Source organism: Conger conger, chromosome 17 (genome assembly GCF_963514075.1).
Source record: "Conger conger chromosome 17, fConCon1.1, whole genome shotgun sequence".
NCBI classification, from domain to species: domain Eukaryota; kingdom Metazoa; phylum Chordata; class Actinopteri; order Anguilliformes; family Congridae; genus Conger; species Conger conger.
The window spans coordinates 5883570-5903414 of record NC_083776.1 but is presented as its reverse complement, the minus strand read 5'-3'; the positions used below and the strand labels follow the sequence as shown (position 1 = coordinate 5903414).

Here is a 19845-nt window from a genome sequence, read left to right as displayed (position 1 = left end):
AGCTGAGCTCCCAGACACCCCCGCGCTCCCCTCACCTTTGTTGTTGGAGATGCCGTAGTCGAAGCCTTGCGCCCCGCTGGCTGCCGTGACCCGGTTGAAGGCCTGGACAGAGAAGGGGCTTGGCGGGGGGGTCTGTCCTCCTTGCTCCAGGACCACTTGCTCTGTTGGGAGACATGGCTGACTGGGTGAACTCAACTGCCACCCAACACTCAACCGGCAGCCAAAACTCAGGCACCACCCGAGACTCAACCGGCACCCAAAACTCAAGCATCACCCAAGACTCAAGCATCACCCAAGACTCAAGCATCACCCAAGACTCAAGCATCACCCAAGACTCAAGCATCACCCAAGACTCAAACAGAACCCAAGACTCAAACAGAACCCAAGACTCAAACAGAACCCAAGACCCAACCTGCACCCAAAGACGAACCAGCACCCAAGACTAAAGGCACCCAAGACCCAACCTGCACCCAAGACTCAACCTGCACCCAAGACTCAACCTGCACCCAAAGACCAACCAGCACCCAAGACCCAACCGGCACCCAGGACTCAAGCGGCACCCAGGACTCAAGCGGCACCCAGGACTCAAGCGGCACCCAGGACTCAAGCGGCACCCAGGACACAACCGGCACCCAGGACTCAAGCGGTACCCAGGACTCAAGCGGCACCCAGGACTCGAGCGGCACCCAGGACACAACCGGCACCCAGGACACAACCGGCACCCAAGACTAAAGGCACCCAAATCTCAAGAGGCACCCAAGACACAACCGGCACCCAAGACTAAAGGCACCCAAATCTCAAGAGGCACCCAAGACACAACCGGCACCCAAGACTAAAGGCACCCAAATCTCAAGAGGCACCCAAGACACAACCGGCACCCAAGACTAAAGGCACCCAAATCTCAAGAGGCACCCAAGACATAACCGGCACCCAAGACTTTTAAGGTCGATGTACAAAAAGACCGCTGAGGTACAAAGCCGAAAGCGGATTCCTTTGGCTAGGATTGGCGGCGGGACTCACCTTCCTCGTGCCGCAGGTACTGGTTCCCCCCGCGGTCCCGGGCCAGGGACCAAGCCTCGCCCTCGTCACTCTCGCAGAACTCCACCACGCTGTTCTTATCCAGCTGCACCCAGGTCCCCTCCACATTGGTCACCTGGCGCACAAACAAGAGCTTCATCCCTCCAAACGCACAACAGGCCGCGGACCTGGGCTCCGAGCTGAGGTCCCTCCAACACTGCAGCCCAACGTTACATTCAACCAGCCTCCGCGCTCACTGCCTTTACTCAGGGTGCTCTCTCAATGGACCACTGCAGAGTGTCCATATCAAGAAACGCCCCTCACACGCTATCTTTGACAATACAAAGGCGTTATTATCCATCGTAAACCACAGAATAGTACACATACACAGTGCTGAATATGAAGCGGATCTTAACGGCGCACAGTGTGGGGAAACGCATCCGCTCGGCGTATGACACCACCCAGTGAGTGCCGGTCTGAAAGGCTCAGACCCGGCAGGACTCTGTACAGTGTAGCCACCGCAGAGAAGCTCACTGACTCCCCCGAGAGAACAGCATGACACACCACATCCTCCCAGTAAAACGATCATTAGAACGTGCCACATTTTAGCACTTCCGGGTCGGACCGGGGTGAGCATTAAAATGTGCACAAGGAAAAATTCAGTCAAAGTTTGGGGGGGACGGAGGGTTGGAGGGGGGGGTGGGAGAGTGGGGGGAGGAAGGGGTAGAGATTCAGAAGTTTTTTTTATGGCTTCAGCATTTCATGGTTTTGATGCCCAAAAGAGCAGTCCTTTAGGTTTCAAATCGAGCACAAACATTTTTGACAAGAGGATATTCAACTGTCTTAGTTACACAGAGAGATCCAGACTTGAAACCATGGTTGGTTACTAAATTGATTTTTTTATTTTTCAAAAGCTAATTTCTGACATTGAGGTAAACCACTGAGACGCTGACTGCGATTCTGCCTGAATCACACGCAGATTCATAAAATAAAATTGCTGGGGTACGCAAAACAAATTGGCAAGAAACTGCTGCAACTATTAATCGAGCGCATCATGTGAAATGTCAGCGGAGTGGGGACCTCAGCGGTAGAAACGCCGGAGCGTCCATAAAGAGAACCTGAGTGGAGCGAGAAAAGTCGCTATGATTTAGAGCTTCATCACTCATTCCTTCCATCATCACCACCTGAACGCACTCCCATTGTTTAACTGTGGTGATAAAAACAAGGGCGACTTTTAACACAAATTTATTGGGAGGCAAGATTTGTTTTGCGTCTGTTGGGATTGAGGAACGCAATAAAACGCGTCCGTGGAGCCTGATTTATTCCAGGCGTTTGTCGGCAGAGCGCCACTTTCGACCAGGAAAGATAAAAGGGGGAAATGCTGTAGCCATGGATACTCGGTATTAGCAAAGCCAGACTCGGAACCACACATCCACACCACAGAGGAATTCACAATGTACCCTTTTTTTTTTTTTTTTTTTTTTAACCAACAAGGAAGACAATGTTTTCACGGGTAGGAGGAAGAAAAATCAGAAATTTATGTTAAGACTGTGATTTTTTTTCAGGTGTTAGCGAGAAGAGCAAGAGAGAGAGAGCAAATATAAATCTGTCAGCTAATGAAGTGGATGATTTTTTTTTTAAAGATTTTTTTTTTTGTTTGTAGCCACAAGAACACAGTTTTGGGGTCCATACCTCGCCTATGGCCTTGACTGTGTTGCCCAGAACTAACATTCCAATGGGGACACCCCTAAGGTTTGGACAGCTTCTGATGTTGTGACCCGAAGGCCCCGTCTTCACTACCTTATAATCGCCTGGTCCGCCACCCAGACCCGCCCTGTCCTGCTCGCGCATGGGGGCCGCGGGGGAGGGGCGGCCACTGACCTCCTTAAAATACTCATCCGAGTGCGTTCTGGCCTCCTGTAAGAGCCAAAGGAGAGGGGGTTAGTCTCTGGATGGAGAGCAGCGGGAAAGGGGTCAGGGGCCTGGGGGGGGTAACTGTACACACACACACACACACACACCTCCTGAGATAGTTACGTTCGCGTCCCTCCGCGCTAAACGGACCGCCCTCCCGGCGAACCGCAGCGCAGTCGGTTCGACTACTAAAACTCGAGGTCGTTTGCGTTCCCCTCGGGGTCTCTGGCTACACGACTCGAGGTTTGACTTTTGCGCAACACTACAGCCATCTGTCTAGTCGAACCAGACAGCGAGGGGAAAAAAAAAGACATGAAGATACTGTAATATTTATAGCACACAAAAGGCTAACAGATAAAAAAGAGGGGGGGGGGGGGGTAATATGTTGGAATGCTGGAATAGTTGTTGCCCTGGAGATGTTTCTGGTCAGAAAGTCTTAAGCAATGCAGACGCAGCGGGGGGGGGGGGGGGGGGGGTCGGCCCAGAGGAAATGGCGCAGCTGAACAGAGCGATGTGAGGATGGCGCAGAACGATTTTTCGCCGAAGCAGCGCAGGCAGGACCGCAGGGGGGGTACGGGGGGAGGGGGGGGGGGGGGCACGGACGGCCGGGGGGGGGGGGGGGGGGTAGGGGCATGCTCGAGCATCGGCACATGGGGCTGCACTCGGGGGGGAAAAAAACGTACCCTCTCATCACAGATCACAAACTCTATCATGCCTCCAGGGTTGATACTGTATCCTAAACCAACATGCAACCCACCGTTCACGGTCTATACGCTCAAAGAAAATGGGAGTATAGTAGACAAATATTCAACTTTAAAATAAATGTATTTTTGCTTGTTTGTAAATAAACAAACAGATGCACAGACCCTTTTTGGGACAGCCAGGAGGGGGGGAAACGTGATTTCATTCTTTGAAATCATTTTTCCAGGCACTGATCTCAGAACAGTACAGCCGTACAACACCATGCAAACAACGCAGACTGAACAGGACCACCCTTTAACGCAGGCAAGGAACCGTACGAATGTGCTAAAACACAGTACTAACAACCCAAACAAACAAGCAATGAAGCCACGATAGTCCCTTCTGCTCAAGACTCACCTGCGGACATAAAGTTAAGGACGTCCAAGACAAAAGGGTGATATCACTCACTCCTTGGCTAGCGTCAAAGACACTCTGAGCAACAGATTGCAAAACAGTCAAGTAGCAGGAAGAGAATTAGCGGGAAATTATTATTTCTTTGGAAGCATTATTTATTTTACCCTCAAACTTAAGTCCTCTGTTGAGTAAAACAATTTGACTTGAGTTTGAAGTTAGTCACAAACTGTTAACAGCAGCACTAAGAGAGTACAGAAGGGAGATAGAGAGGTCTCGACACAGCACAGAAAACACAAGGTTAACCTCAGGAAGTAGTCTTTTAGCCATTTTAGCCAACCACAGGCACACAAAAATAAGCAAGAACAACATTCACATGGGGGGAAAAATGTGGCACCTTCAGGTTAGTATGATTTACCCAAATATATACGAAACTTAATAATTTTTAAAAAATCTGACTGAAAGAAAAGCCATCGTCCAAACAGGATGTAGTGCACCATGCTGTTCATATAGATACATAACAGGAAGGCCCTAAGTCCTGAAGCAGCCCAATGCACCCTGGGAAGGCACACTTCCCGAAAAAAAGCAGAGTTTGGACGTCCCTTTGTTTCAAGGCAGAAAACCAGCCCAGGATTACTGCAACACTGCATTTGTGATATTTTCATTAAAAAAAAAAATCAAAAACTTATGTTTGACACGTTCTGTGTGTATGGAGCACTTGCTGGCGGTCTTGCAATTCTTCTAAACCTAGAACTCAAATTCCCTCCTGTGGCTTTTACAGTAATGCAAGAGGCAGACAGATAAGAGCTTTCCATTAGAGCCCAGCAGGGAAACAGAAAACCTGCTCTCACCTGCACCTTTTTGCCCTCTGAAGAGTGCAGTCTAATCACTTTAATGCACCAAGATTCAAGAAAAAAAAAAAATATATATATATATATATATATATATATATATACATTTTTTAAATCTGTGCGTGAAATGTGCCATGCCATCATTTACAAATGTGGAGAACAATTAGAAAACTCACTCGCTTAAAAAAAAAAAAAAAGGAGAAAAAAAAAAGCACTCAGTAAAAGGCTTTTGATGCAGAAACAGTCGTATTTTCCCTCAGCAAAGAAAGACTTGAGCAGCGAGAAATGCCAACATGCCTGACAGAGGAGAGAGTCTGAGTTCTGAGCGTAAAGGATGCAGTTCAGAAAGCTGGCCTTGCACGTGCAGCTGCTCGGTACACATCGCAAACAGAACGTCTCCATTTCCGAAACCGGAGGAACCGAAGCCCTGGGCTTCTACACCGTCCACATTTTGAAGTTTTCTGTGCCGAGGAACAAAAAGCCGTCACCCAAAAGAGGGGGGGGGGGGCGCGCCTCGCCCGGACGCGGAGCGACCCGGGTTCGTGGAGCAGGAGTGGGCGGCGAGCGATGAGGTCAGAGGATGACATCACAGCGGAAGTCACTCGGGGCCCCCCCCCCCCCCCACCCCGAAAACACCTTGTCTAGCACCCCTCCGTTTTAGGCGGAAAGCTAGCAGACTGTTCGACTGATCATCAGACGGTGATGTTCACACAGCGGTAAGCTGGGGCGGGGGCGGGGGACGGGGGGGGGTGTGATCCACGTGAACAGAGACATGCGTTGGCCCTTATGCTGTCATCACCCTGTCACTACCGATGGAAACGGACGCTTCACGCCAAAGACACACTTCTGTTTACTGGCTAAAGTCCCGCCCGCACCCATTGTTTTGGACGAACAGGTCGGACGGAGCGTTATCTCCCGCCGAGTGACATATTTGCAGAAAGAGATCGACCCCTCCCCCCCCAATGAACAGCATAGGGGCTCCTGCTATTCTGCGGAAGGCGGGGGGGGGGGGGGGGGCGTAAGGGGGGGGGGGGTCGTGAGGGGGACCGGGGGAGGGCCGGGGGGGTGGTGGGTGGGTGGGGGGGCGTGTTCTTTATTACTTACGTCGTCAGGGACCAGAAGACTTCGACCCAAGTGCTGGTTAAAAGAGAGGCACCAGGCTTCAGTGTAGCCATTCATGTTAGGCACATACTTCTTCAAAGTCTCATCATTCAGCCTGAGCCACACCCCGTCGTCATTGTGGATCTACAGGGGGGAGACAGAGCGACAGAGCGGCGCCACGCCCTCCCGTGACTGCTGATTGGCTCTGCCCGGGGGTTTCCCGAGGCGAGGGGGGGGGGGGCGGGGCCAGGGGCAGGGGGGCGGGGGGGCAGGGAGGCAGGGGGGGGCAGCCTGGAACACTTCGCTAGCCGGTAGCAACGGAACCAGGAGGCGGGGCAGAGGGGTTCCCTTGGAGACGCGCCCGGGTTTTCAGATTGGGGGGGGAAGTCTATAGCCAGTCTATAGTCGATAGCTATAACCAGTCTGTAGCCTAGTGGTCAAAGTGCTTGACTGGGACCTGGACGGTTGGTGGTTCAAGCCCCAGTGCAGCCCTTGACCACACAAAAAGGTCACTACTGCATCAAAATAAACAGGAGGCACACACATGCCACTGGTATCGCAAATTATTCGTATGTGAGTGTACGTTAACAAGAAGAAACTGAAAAATATATGACAGTAAGGATGCAGAAGAAAAGTTGTTTTAACTCCGTGCGCGTGATCTGCGTCTCGTACAGAAACGTTTATTTTCCCCCTCCCCCGCACCGCCTCGAGGTTCCTTGCTCGTTCATGAAGCAAAACAAAGAAAAGCTCAGAAAAGGTCTAAATAAAGAGATTTGGGGAAAAAGGTAAGCTTAGAAGAGCTGCAGAAATAATGACAAGAATAGCTTAAAAATAAAAAAAAAGCTTGAATGTACTGTCGGGCTTACAGATCGAGTTTCACAACAACACAGGAAGTAGATAGATCAGAGGGTTACAGGACAATGAGTACTAGTGGTTATAGAGTGTCATAGCACACTATGATTGGAAATAATTCACTGTAACTCAGTATTAACACGTTATAATGCACAACTAACGCGCTGTAACGCAGTAATAATGTATGATGGGACTACGTGCTATAACGCACTCACAACGCAGTATACCTCAGTACTAACGGGTTATAACACACAAACAGAACAGCGCTATAGCGCAGTAATAACGCGCTGTAGCGCAGTAATAACACTAACACAGGGCCTCCCTGGTTACCTCGTCGATGAAGGTGATGGTGCCGTTGAGGTGCACGAGGCCGATCTGCTCGCTCTGCAGGGAGGGGTGACTGCGCACACGCAGCCCCGCGCTGTCCCGCGCCACGAACCGACGCACCTGGGGGGGGCAGGGGGGGAGGGAGAGACCGTGAGGAGACCGCCAGGGAGGGATGGAGAGAGAGGGAGGGGGGGGAGAGAGTGTGAGGGAGAGACCGTGAGGAGACCACCAGGGAGGGATGGAGAGGGAGAGAGAGAGAGGGAGGGATGACAGAGGGAGGGAGGGATGGAGAGGGAGAGAGTGGGGAATGGAGAGAGAGAGAGAGGGAGGGATGAGAGAGGGAGGGAGGGAGAGACCGTGAGGAGACCGCCAGGGAGGGATGGAGAGGGAGAGAGGGGGATGGAGATAGAGGGAGGGGGGGGAAGAGAGTGTGAGGGAGGGACCGTGAGGAGACCGCCGGGGAGGGATTGGAGAGGGAGAGAGAGGGGGATGGAGAGAGAGGGAGAGGGGGGGAGAGAGAGAGTGTGAGGGAGAGACCGTCAGGAGACCGCCAGGGAGGGATGGAGAGGGAGAGAGAGAGAGGGGGATGGAGAGAGAGGGAGAGGGGGGGAGAGAGAGAGTGTGAGGGAGAGACCGTCAGGAGACCGCCAGGGAGGGATGGAGAGGGAGAGAGAGAGGGGGATGGCGAGAGAGGGAGAGGGGGGGAGAGAGAGAGTGTGAGGGAGAGACCGTGAGGAGACCACCAGGGAGGGATGGAGAGGGAGAGAGAGAGGGGGATAGAGAGAGGGGGGAGAGAGGGAGAGCGGGAGAGGGAGGGGGGAGGGAGAGAGGGAGAGAGAGAGAGAGAGAGAGATGCAATTCCTCTTTGGCTAATAGGAGGAGGACAGAATTAGCTAATAGGAAGTCAGATGTGGTGTGCCTATAAACGAGCTGATAAACTCTCAAACTCAATCATGCTGTGCGTCTACACCACATAAAAAAGGAAAGAAAACATGGTCTACGGCCTAAGACCTAATATATCCAATAACACAATATTAGCACTAGGTCTGGGAAAACCTGTAATTGAATTCTGTGTGTGTGTGTGGGGGGGGGGGGACAACTTCTACAGCTAATGTGGCGGAAAAGCAGTGGACCAATAAAACAGGTAAAGTAAAATGGCGGGGGTAAACACTGAGTGTGGCCCGGTTTGGAGGGAAGGTGGGGCGTGTGTGTGTGTTGTGGGGTTAGGGTGTGTGTCAGGGTTGGGTGGGGGGGGGGGGGGTTGTGTGCGTGGGGGGTAGAGCGGGTTGTTGGGGGGGTTAGGGTGTGTGTCAGGGTTGGGTGGGGTTGTTGGGTGCGTGGGGGCTGTGCGGGGGGGATAGGGTTAGGTTAGGGAGTGTGTTTCAGGGTGTGTGTGGAGGGGTTAGGGCTAGGTTAGGGAGTGTGTTTCAGGGTGTGTGTGGAGGGGTTAGGGCTAGGTTAGGGAGTGTGTTTCACGGTGTGTGTGGAGGGGTTAGGGCTAGGTTAGGGAGTGTGTTTCAGGGTGTGTGTGGAGGGGTTAGGGCTAGGTTGGGGTTGGGGGGTGTTTCAGGGTGTGTGTGGAGGGGTTAGGGCTAGGTTGGGGTTGGGGGGTGTTTCAGGGTGTGTGTGGAGGGGTTAGGGCTAGGTTGGGGTTGGGGGGTGTTTCAGGGTGTGTGTGGAGGGGTTAGGGCTAGGTTGGGGTTGGGGGGTGTTTCAGGGTGTGTGTGGAGGGGATAGGGTTAGGTTAGGAAGCTCACCTTGCTGGGCTGGGGCTCGGCTTTGGGCTTGACCATCTGGGATCCGGGGGGGATCATGCCCTTGGGGGGGTCCTTCACCTCCACCTCCAAACCTGCGTCTGCAGAGGGGGGGGGGGGGGGGGGGCAAACGCTGTTACCTTAACACAGCCAGACCAAACACTAACACTGAGCTGGACCTGTTCCCTTAACACAGTCAGACCCAACACTAAGACTGAGCTGGACCTGTTACCTTAACACTGTCAGACCCAACACTGAGCTGTACCTGTTCCCTTAACACAGTCAGACCCAACACTAACACTGAGCTGGACCTGTTCCCTTAACACAGTCAGACCCAACACTGAGCTGTACCTGTTCCCTTAACACAGTCAGACCCAACACTAACACTGAGCTGGACCTGTTCCCTTAACACAGTCAGACCCAACACTAACACTGAGCTGTACCTGTTACCTTAACACAGTCAGACCCAACACTAACACTGAGCTGGACCTGTTCCCTTAACACAGTCAGACCCAACACTAACACTGAGCTGTACCTGTTACCTTAACACAGTCAGACCCAACACTAACACTGAGCTGGACCTGTTACCTTAACACAGTCAGACCCAATACTCAACACTGAGCTGGATCTGTTCCTTTAACACAGTCAAACTAAAGACCCACCACTGCGCTGGAAATCAAGGCAAATGGAAAGCTCTTGTCCTTTGAAATGTCAGAATGAAGCCACATTAGTTACAGACGTGGCAGATGGGGGAAGGTGGATCCACAGGTCAATCGTTAATGTACGTCACGCATTCTGCAAAAATGCCTGTGCTGGGATGTGCGCATGTTTCTTTGCCCAAGAAAAGTTCAGCAGCCTCCTAACTTCTAACTTCTAGCTTGGCGCTCTGAGAAGGAACCTTTGAGGGGTTGGAAGGCCCTTAAAGATGGCGGACCTTGGTCGATTTCCGGGTCAGGCGAAGAGCAAGCAGACGGGAGGTGAGAAATAAGCGGTTGGAAAGAGCCCGGAAGTCGGACGGGCGGGGGGAAGGAGGTACCGATCTCGATGCCGTCGATGGTGACGTGGATGGTGTAGAGGCCCACGGCGCCGGGGGTCCAGTTGGCGCTGTAGGTTCCGTCCGTGTTGGCCCGGATCAGCATGTTCTCACTGGGCCTGCGGAAGTGAGCAGAACCAAGTCAGCACCGCGAAATTAACCCACGTTATGGATTTATCTAGGACTGATGCATTTGTGTTCATCTTGGTACTGTAGTTACTGACAGACTTGGTATATCTACCATGTGCACTAGACTTGAATGTTCATGGCTGTGTGATTCTATGTGGATTGTACCTTATCCAACCTGTTCTGCAGATTCCACCGACATCGGTATGCACTTTTTGCTTTGGATAAAGGCGTCTGCTAAATAAATATAGTAATAAAAATAAAAAAAGCATTTAAAAGTTCTCTTACCTCTTTGGAGTCGGGGAGGCAAAGCGGAGCTCTTCAAATGAGTAGTTTTCATACGCCTGGACAGGAGAAGATAAGATAACCTTTATCGTCTCAGAGGAATTTGTCTCGGACATTGAAGAGTTGCTGATCTGCTATAGCACAGACCCACATCTTATATTTAAGGGGGGAAAAAAGAGATTCCACACAGAAAATGCACACCTTTTTGAACATTTCATCCTCATTCCATTCACACCTGCACTTTTCCTGCCATTTCATTCACTTCACACACAAACTCCACACGTACAAAACAAAATATTGCACACTCCCTTCAAAAAACATATCCACACCACCAAGTGATTTTTGAGCATTAAAGTCTGATTTACGACCAGCCTGAGCAACATCACGGATGCTCACGCGAAGGCCAAATTCATAGGTTCAACATTTAGGGAACACCCAGTAAATGTACTATTTATTAAAATTAATTTAACTTTTAAAAGAAATATTCAAAAAATTCAGACTACGTGGGAGCCGCAGTGGCGCAACAGGCTAAGACGCAGCAGACTTGCGGTTGCAGTTCGCTGCAGTTGCACACCGGGGACCGGGGTTCGATTCTCGGTCCTGCCAAAAGCCAAGTTTGGCCGGCTCACGTGGAGCAGCAATAATTGGCTTGCTGCTCCAGAGGGAGGGACTTGGCAGGGTTAGTAGATCGCCGCACGAAACAAGCACCTCAGGCGCCTTGGAATCACGGTTACAGCTTGGGAGGCGAGACGGCTTCAAGAAGGCGTGTCGCTCTCCCGTTGGCCGCCGAGGGACGGGGAGTGGGCGGTGTATCTAATACTGACTCTAATTGAATCAGACGGGGTCCAATTGGCAACCAAATTGGGAGAAAAAGGGATGGAGAGAGCCCAGTCGCGCGGGTGGGAGAGAGGCCAGTCGCGCGGGTGGGAGAGAGCCCAGTCGCGCGGGTGGGAGAGAGGCCAGTCGCGCGGGTGGGAGAGAGCCCAGTCGCGCGGGTGGGAGAGAGCCCAGTCGCGCGGGTGGGAGAGAGCCCAGTCGCGCGGGTGGGAGAGAGCCCAGTCGCGCGGGTTGGAGAGAGCCCAGTCGCGCGGGTTGGAGAGAGCCCAGTCGCGCGGGTGGGAGAGAGCCCAGTCGCGCGGGTGGGAGAGAGGCCAGTCGCGCGGGTGGGAGAGAGCCCAGTCGCGCGGGTTGGAGAGAGGCCAGTCCCACAGGCTAAAAGCCCACCTTCATCATGGTGATGGCGATGTAGCGCGCCTCCTTCACGATCATGGGCTCGTACGTGGCCTCCAGTTTGGGGGTGGGCAGGCCCCCGAAGGTGAGGTCGGTCCCGGGGGCGGAGGGCGAGGAGCTCCCCGGCAGCCGCTGCAGCTTCCTGGAGCTGTCCTGCTGAAGAGACTTCTTCTGGGAGACGGGCACCGCCTTCACCTCCACCTGCAGACAGAGCGGCAGGGCTCAGGTAAGACTCTCTCAGGTGAGACACGCTCAGGTAAGACACACACACACACTCAAGCACGCACACGCACACGCACACGCACACGCACACGCACACGCACCCACACCTGCAGACAGTGGCAGGGCTCAGGTAAGACACGCACACACACACACACACACACACACACACACACACACACAGGTAAGACATACTCATGCACACACACATGGAAACAGACTAACTTATGTATGCCCATACATACTGTGTGGGAAAATATGGGTGTCAAGTCCAGTACAGTTAACCCCGCCTGAAGTATCTCACCTTGCAGTGGGCCAATCCTTAAACCTAGTCTAGCCCATAATCCAGTCAAATGTGCTTCTTTGACGTGTGTTATATCCTCATGTACGTTTTCATTCACGGCACAAACACACGACGCACAACCTCACACACACATGCGTATTGTCTATAAACAGGATGTATCCTTCATAAGGATCTAAACGTGGAAAGCAGACTGACAGACTGACAGACAGACAGACAGACACAGACGGACGGACGGACGGACGGACGGATGGACGGACAGACAGGCAGGCAGGCAGACGGACAGAGGGGGACAGACGGACGGGCTCGGACCTTCATGTTGGGCACGTGCACCACGTCTCCGTACTGGTCCTTGGTCTGCACCACCACGGTGGTGGGCCAGCCGCAGCGGATGTCGTCCTTGTTCAGGATGAGCGAGGTCTTCTGCGGGTCGGCGTACGAATCCGGCTGCAGCCACCTGGAAGAGACGGAGTGTAAAGTCTCCCGACGGAAGAGCTGACGGAACTTACTAGAACCTTATGGACCCTTGCTGATCCGACAGAACTTTACAGAACCGTCTGGACCTCACTGATCCTACGGAACTTTCCGGAAAACCTTATGGACCTTGCTGATCTGACAAAACATTTTTGGACCCTTATGGACCTCACTGATCTGACAAAACTTTCCGGAAACCTTACGGAACTTGCTGATCTGACAGAACGTTCCGGACCCTTATGTACCTCGCTGATCTGACAGATCCTTCCGGATCCTTCCAGACCACGGTGATCTGACAGAACGTTCTGGACCTCGCTCGCTGCCACTCACCTGGCCAGCCGGCCGCCGCTGGAGTTGGGCACACAGGTGATGAAGTCCTCCAGGAAGGAGTGCTCGTTGGTCTGCAGGTGCAGGGGCAGGTTGCCCTCCAGGGCCTCCAGGATGGTGGGGGAGTGGGACAGAGCCAGCCCCTTCCCCAGAATCCCTGCGTGGGCCTTACACACCTGAAACAAAACCCCGGGAAACCCCCTTCAGTTTAACTGCCAATTCTGCTACAAACCAAGGGGGTCACCCTTCTCCGCACTCCCGATGTGACCCTCAGGTAACAGCTCTCAGCTGCCAGTGCACTCACCTGAAGCGACGCTTCCTCCAGGATCTCCAGGTCCTCTTCCAGCTCGTTCCCTGGAACAGAATTAAGAGAGAGAAACGATTAAAAGGGCCACACAGTACAGGTAATTATTATCACACTGCACTCACAAACATAAGGTAAGGGAAGTTGTCTGGCAGTGGGTGGATTGCCGGTTCCTGGGTGTATTGAAGTCTCCCTGAGCAAGTGGGCAATTGGCCCCTGCTTAGTCGAATCAACTGTACATCTCTCTTGGATAAAAGTATCAGCTGAGTGAAAGGGCGAGGGGGAGGCTTCCTCACCGATGGGCAGGGCGAGGTCCTTCTTCATCAGGGCAGCCGCACACAGACTGCCCAGGTAGGCCAGCTCCTTCTCCAGCTGGATGATGCCCTGGAACACACCGCACAGCGTATCAGGAGTCTATCACCCACCATTTCACAGCAGTTTTACGTTGATGAATTGAAAATTAAAGTAACTTTTAATGGCAGACCGGAGTGTGTTGCTTGGTTACGAGTATCTCTGATACAAAGAATGCACCGAACGAAAACGTAGCGGCTTGGTTTTTCGGCAAGTTAGGAGTGAGATAATGAGTGAGAATGTCTCTCAGCCAATGCAAGGTCAGAATGAACTGCTGTATAATAATCACAATAAAAATATCTAAAAGTAAAAATAATGTTAACGCCACTGAAAATGTTACTCCATGTGAAAAAGTATATAGAATTTCCCATATGTGAAGGATCTACACTATTTGATTGCAAATTAACTACTTGAATTTGTGTCCATTTTTAACCAAACCGAGACAGGGATCAAGCCTCTCTTACCTCGTCAAGCCCAGGGCTGAATTCGTAGCCCACGGCGACACATTTGAAGCCGTAAAAGCAAGCCTTCTCATCTTTCACATAATCTGAGGCGGTTTCCAGGGAGAAAAGGGCCTCGTTTCCTGAAACGAAACAGCAGGAACGAAGGTGAACAGATTTCACTGACAGCTGAAGTCTCTGTCTCGCCTGTAGAGTTAGCCCATTAGCCCGTTAGCCCGTTAGCGAGTGGCGTGGACTACCAATAGCCCCCGAACACAGAAGCCTAGTCTAAATACATGCATACAATCTCTTACGACATCTTCATCAAAAATCACTGTAAATAATAGAATAAATAACATTCATTCTTCAGATTTAGAAAGACAAACTGTGCTGAAGCAGCAGTTCACAGAAATGCAGATAACACTGCTGAACCCAGAATAAGTTTCATGTATTTGCAGCCTGTACGTTGCTTTGGATTAAATTGTCAGCTAAATAACACGTAATGTAAGGTCATTTCTAAGAACTGCCGTTCCAGCAAATAAATATAATTTTCATCCGGTTTCTCTTCTTCTTCTTACAAACACCACAAAACAAAAACCCTCCCCCCATCACCACCGTGCGGAATCCCAGCATGCCCGGGTTACCTGGCAGCACCAGCACGGAGTTGGGCCAGCCGGACAGGCTGCAGAACTTCTTGAGCTCGATCCAGGTGTTGACGGAGCCGGACAGGTAGAGCGAGCGGCTGGGGATGAGCAGACGTAGGACGTCCTCCGGCTGGGCCGTGCCGCACTGAGGGTCCAGCTCCAGAGTCATCCAGCGCACGCAGTCCGGGAACGACACCTGGGGAGGGGGGAAACCCTGAATCACGCTGAGAAACCCCTGAATCAGGCACTGAATCACACTGAGAAACCCTGAATCACACACTAAATCACGCTGGGAAAAACCCCTGAATCAGGCACTGAATCACACTGAGAAACCCTGAATCACACTGGGAAACCCTGAATCACACTGGGAAACCCTGAATCACACACTAAATCAAGCTGGGAAACCCCTGAATCAGGCACTGAATCACACTGAGAAACCCTGAATCACACTGACACACACCATCATGCAGAGAAACCCTGAATCACGCCGAGAAGCCCTAAATCATGCTGAGAAGCCCTAAATCACGCTGAGAAGCCCTGAATCATGCTGAGAAGCCCTAAATCACGCTGAGAAGCCCTGAATCATGCTGAGAAGCACTAAATCAAGCTGGGAAACCCCTGAATCAGGCACTGAATCACACTGAGAAACCCTGAATCACACTGACACACACCATCACGCGGAGAAACCCTGAATCATGCTGAGAAGCCCTAAATCATGCTGAGAAGCCCTAAATCACACTGAGAAGCCCTGAATCACGCACTCCAGAAGATGAGAGTATTAGAGCTAACACACAACCAGCAACTAACTGCAAAATGAAAATTTATACAGAACCCTGATTGGTGAGGACCACATGAAATCAAACATAGTCCCAAAGTCCTGTAGTCACAGAAGCAACCGTTTTCACTCATGTATAAGTGATATTGCAGAGTCTAGTGCTGCTCAGTTTCAGCTGGTCCTTCATTCATCCTGAGCACTATTTGACACTGTAGTCCTGGAGGGCCGCGGCACTGCTGGGCCCAGACAGGACTACATTACCCACAATGCCCACCTTGTACTGGGTGACGCTGGCAGGCTTGTATGGGTGGTCGCTCTCGACGACAGCGTAGTGGCTGGAGGTGGTGCAGGCCGACAGGCCCTGCTCCGGTTGGTTGCCCGTGGTGCTGTCAGTGGATTGGTTGGGGTTGAAAGTGGGCGGGGCGTATTTCTGGTTGAGGGCGGAGACGGCAGGCAGCAGCTCCTGCACAAGGCCGAACACCTCCACTGCGGCCTGATGGGATACATGAGGAGTGAGGAGACAATACGAGCGCACTCACACATGCTCACACTCACACTCACACTCACACTCACACTCACACTCACACTCACACTCACACTCACACTCACACTCACACTCACACTCACACTCACACATACTGCCACACACACACACACACACACATGAATACACACACACACACACACACGTGTAATGTATGGGCGCCCCCTCACCTTGGGCACGGAGGCGGCCACGGGGCCGATGTAGGCCAGGATGAGGGGCAGCAGCATGGAGAACAGGCTGGAGGAGCTCAGCAGCTCCGGAATGTCTTCGGCTGGAGACACGGAGAGAAAGATCCAACATTTACATACTGAATATGGGACATCGTGTCAGTAAGTCCTGTTGTGACAACAGAACCTACGGTGACAGGAACTTTCTTTTTTGCAAGACAAAGAAGGAATGCAATCGGCATAGTCCATGTTTGTGTGTGAGTGTATGCGAGTGTGTTTGTGTGTGAGTGTATGTGAGTGTGAGTGTGTGAGTGTGAGTGTATGCGTGTGTACAGTGTGTGTGTGTGAGTGTGTGTGAGTGTGTGTGAGTGTGAGTGTGTGTGCGTGTGCAAGTATGTGTGAGTGTGAGAGTGTGTGTGTGTGTGTGTGTGAGTGTATGTGAGTGTGAGTGTGAGTGTGTGTGTACAGTGTGTGTGTGTGTGTGTGAGTGAGTGTGAGTGTGAGTGTGAGTGTGAGTGTGTGTGCGTGTGCGTGTGCGAGTATGTGTGAGTGTGTGTGAGCGCGAGTATGTGTGAGTGTGTGTGTGAGCGAGTGAGTGAGCGAGCGAGTGAGTGAGTGAGTGAGTGAGTGAGTGAGTGAGTGAGCGAGTGAGCGAGTGAGTGAGTGAGTGAGTGAGTGAGTGAGTGAGTGAGTGAGCGAGTGAGCATGTGAGTATGTGAGTGTGTGTGTGTGTATACAGTGTGTGTACAGTGTGTGTGTGAGTGTGTGTGTATACAGTGTGTGAGTGAGTGAGTGTGTGTGTGTGTGTGTGTTTGTGTACAGTGTGTGTGTGTGAGTGTGAGTGTGAGTGTGTGTGTGTGTGTGTGTGTGTGTGTGAGTGTGTGAGTGTGTGTGTATACAGTGTGTGAGTGAGTGAGTGTGTGTGTGTGTGTGTGTTTGTGTACAGTGTGTGTGTGTGAGTGTGAGTGTGAGTGTGAGTGTGTGTGTGTGTGTGTGTGTGTGTGAGTGTGTGAGTGTGTGTGCGTGCGTGTCGTGTGTGTGTGCTCACCGTCCACGGCGAAGGCTCGGTGGAGCAGGTCCTTGGCGGTCCGCACGACGGCGCTGACGACGGACAGCGCGCGGCTGCAGTTCTTGTCCTCCTCGTTGGCCTTGCTCAGCAGCTGCGACTGCAGGTCGCCGTCATACTCGCTCCTGTGACCCCAGAGAGACAGACAGACACACAGGGGCCTTTATACAGGACCGTTTGATGACGAGGTGGCGGTTTGAAACAGCCAGGTGGAACCACCGACTCTGCGAAGAGTGCCATGGGATCTCTAATGACCACAGTGAGTCAGGACCTCGGTTTAATGTCTCATCCGAAAGAGGACCTGGGTTTGAGGGCTGACCAGTAGTAGAGCATTTGGGGCACCTGGCCGCATGTTTGAGGGCTCACCTGTAGTACAGGATCTGGGTTTGAGGGCTCACCTGTAGTACAGGATCTGGGTTTGAGGGCTCACCTGTAGTACAGGATCTGGGTTTGAGGGCTCACCTGTAGTACAGGATCTGGGTTTGAGGGCTCACCTGTAGTACAGGATCTGGGGCACCTGGCCGCGCGTCTGGTTGGTCCCGTTGCTGCTCAGGCTGCAGGTGCTGAAGGTGAAGGCCACGCCATCAGAGCACTGCACCGTGGTCATGCCCCCGTCCCCATTGGCTGTCCGGCTGCCATAGTTACGCAGGCGCACCGCGTACTTCACATTCTCCTGTGGGGGAGGGGGGGGGGACAAGGAACAAGCATTACATTACAGTTATTTAGCTGACACTTTTATTGAAAGTAACTCACAGTTGATTAGACTAAGGCCCAGCAGCATTCATCTTATTGTGGCTACCCTGCGGCTTGACCCACCAACTTTTGAGGACCCAGTCAAGCGCCTTAGCCACTCGGCTACAGGCCCCTCAGCCACTCGGCTACAGGTCCCTCAGCCACTCGGCTACAGGTCCCTCAGCCACTCGGCTACAGGTCCCTCAGCCACTCGGCTACAGGTCCCTCAGCCACTCGGCTACAGGTCCCTCAGCCACTCGGCTACAGGTCCCTCAGCCACTCGGCTACAGGCCCCTCAGCCACTCGGCTACAGGCCCCTTAGCCACTCGGCTACAGGCCCCTTAGCCACTCGGCTAACAGGCCCCTTAGCCACTCGGCTACAGGCCCCTTAGCCACTCGGCTACAGGCCCCTTAGCCACTCGGCTACAGGCCCCTTAGCCACTCGGCTACAGGCCCCTTAGCCACTCGGCTAACAGGCCCCTTAGCCACTCGGCTAACAGGCCCCTTAGCCACTTGGCTACAGGCCCCTTAGCCACTTGGCTACAGGCCCCTTAGCCACTTGGCTACAGGCCCCTTAGCCACTCGGCTAACAGGCCCCTTAGCCACTTGGCTACAGGCCCCTTAGCCACTTGGCTACAGGCCCCTTAGCCACTTGGCTACAGGCTACAATGAGGTCGTACAGGGGGTGTGAGCTGGGGGGGGAGGGGGTGTGAGCTGGGGGGTAGGGGGGTGGAGGAGGGGAGCACAGACCTTCAGGGGCACGGCTTTGTCCAGCCGGATCTCGGCGATGTCCCCGGGGGAGTCGTCCGTGCTGTAGGTGCCCTTCACCAGCTCCAGCGACGTCCACCTGTGCGAGTGGGCGGAGTCTCCGTGGTGCTCCGTCTGCGCCTAGCAACAGGGCAAGGAGGGGGGCGTTACAAACCGCAAAGAAGGCCTCGAAAGATGGCGCTCACTCAATCACTCTGCATTACAAACTACACTTGATGCTGCCTTTTTTAAGGGTTTTTTAAATTTTTTTATCTTTGTTTTCAAGAGAGACCTGGTAGCAGTATCAGCAGCAATGTTACACGTCACTAAACATACAGAAAAACATACAAATGTACACACATGGGTTTTGTGTTCAAGGAGCATAAGTGACATTTTGCCAAAATGAGAATTATATATCAAAACAAAGCTCTTGAGATCGAGAAGTTGGGACGTGCCATCCTTAACTACATTGAAATAAAGGGTAAAACCCCATCCCAAAAACCTTGGTTCATTCAAACCATTCATTGTTTTGGCTCTGTTGATTGTACTCTTCAAGGGTTCTAAATTTCTGTATGTTTACACGAGGACTCAGAACTGTACTGTCCTTGCAGGTCCACTTTTGCACTTGTTCTTGTGTTTGATTTGCACTTTGTTGTACGTCGCTCTGGATAAGAGCGTCTGCTAAATGCCACGTAATATAATGTAACGTAATGGCTCTCCTGTTAAATTTGGAAAATTTAAACCCCTTACACGCCAAACCCTTGATATTAACATGAAAAAAATATATAAAAAAATAAAAAGATTTTCAAGAGAGACCAGGAAGAAAACATACAAAATGACATACATATACACAGATTCACATGTAAAAAAAAAAAAGAGACGGAAATGTAAGCGAGCTGGATCTTACGTCGTCGGCGAGCACCTCCAGCTCGTACTCGTGGATGCCGCCGCCCCCGTAGACGCAGAAGCCCACCAGCACCACGCCCGGCTTGTCCACGGTGAAGCAGATGGCGTCCGGCGAGCCGTTGCCCGTGTTCCAGCTCCGGCCCTGGCTGGTCTTGGTGAAGCGGTTGGGGGTGGACTTCACCGAGTGCAGGGAGTTCAGCCCGTCCACCTGCACAGAGCAGCACACAGAACGACACGCTGGGAAAAACGCGGGGCCGCAGGCGCAC

The 19845-nt window shown here is 52.4% G+C and overlaps 1 protein-coding gene across 17 annotated transcripts in view; it reads right to left on the bottom strand.

The window, feature by feature from the left end:
* The window catches only part of mycbp2 (MYC binding protein 2), a 114948-nt gene that overhangs the window by 27845 nt on the left and 67258 nt on the right, over window positions 1–19845 (bottom strand). For 12 of the 17 annotated variants that reach the window (XM_061226367.1, XM_061226369.1, XM_061226368.1 and 9 more), the window contains 21 exons: window positions 19581–19787; window positions 18677–18814; window positions 17689–17867; window positions 17177–17319; window positions 16132–16232; window positions 15692–15910; window positions 14643–14838; window positions 14023–14141; window positions 13504–13591; window positions 13208–13257; window positions 12907–13079; window positions 12415–12559; window positions 11577–11783; window positions 10356–10411; window positions 9945–10060; window positions 8912–9009; window positions 7158–7274; window positions 5979–6119; window positions 2710–2934; window positions 1021–1153; window positions 36–161 (listed from right to left, as the gene is read on the bottom strand). In XM_061226367.1, the coding sequence (XP_061082351.1) occupies window positions 36–161; window positions 1021–1153; window positions 2710–2934; window positions 5979–6119; window positions 7158–7274; window positions 8912–9009; window positions 9945–10060; window positions 10356–10411; window positions 11577–11783; window positions 12415–12559; window positions 12907–13079; window positions 13208–13257; window positions 13504–13591; window positions 14023–14141; window positions 14643–14838; window positions 15692–15910; window positions 16132–16232; window positions 17177–17319; window positions 17689–17867; window positions 18677–18814; window positions 19581–19787 (2977 nt within the window). The remainder of the gene's footprint in view (window positions 1–35; window positions 162–1020; window positions 1154–2709; window positions 2935–5978; window positions 6120–7157; window positions 7275–8911; window positions 9010–9944; window positions 10061–10355; window positions 10412–11576; window positions 11784–12414; window positions 12560–12906; window positions 13080–13207; window positions 13258–13503; window positions 13592–14022; window positions 14142–14642; window positions 14839–15691; window positions 15911–16131; window positions 16233–17176; window positions 17320–17688; window positions 17868–18676; window positions 18815–19580; window positions 19788–19845) is intronic. The other 5 variants (XM_061226379.1, XM_061226381.1, XM_061226384.1 and 2 more) reach the window with 3 other exon arrangements.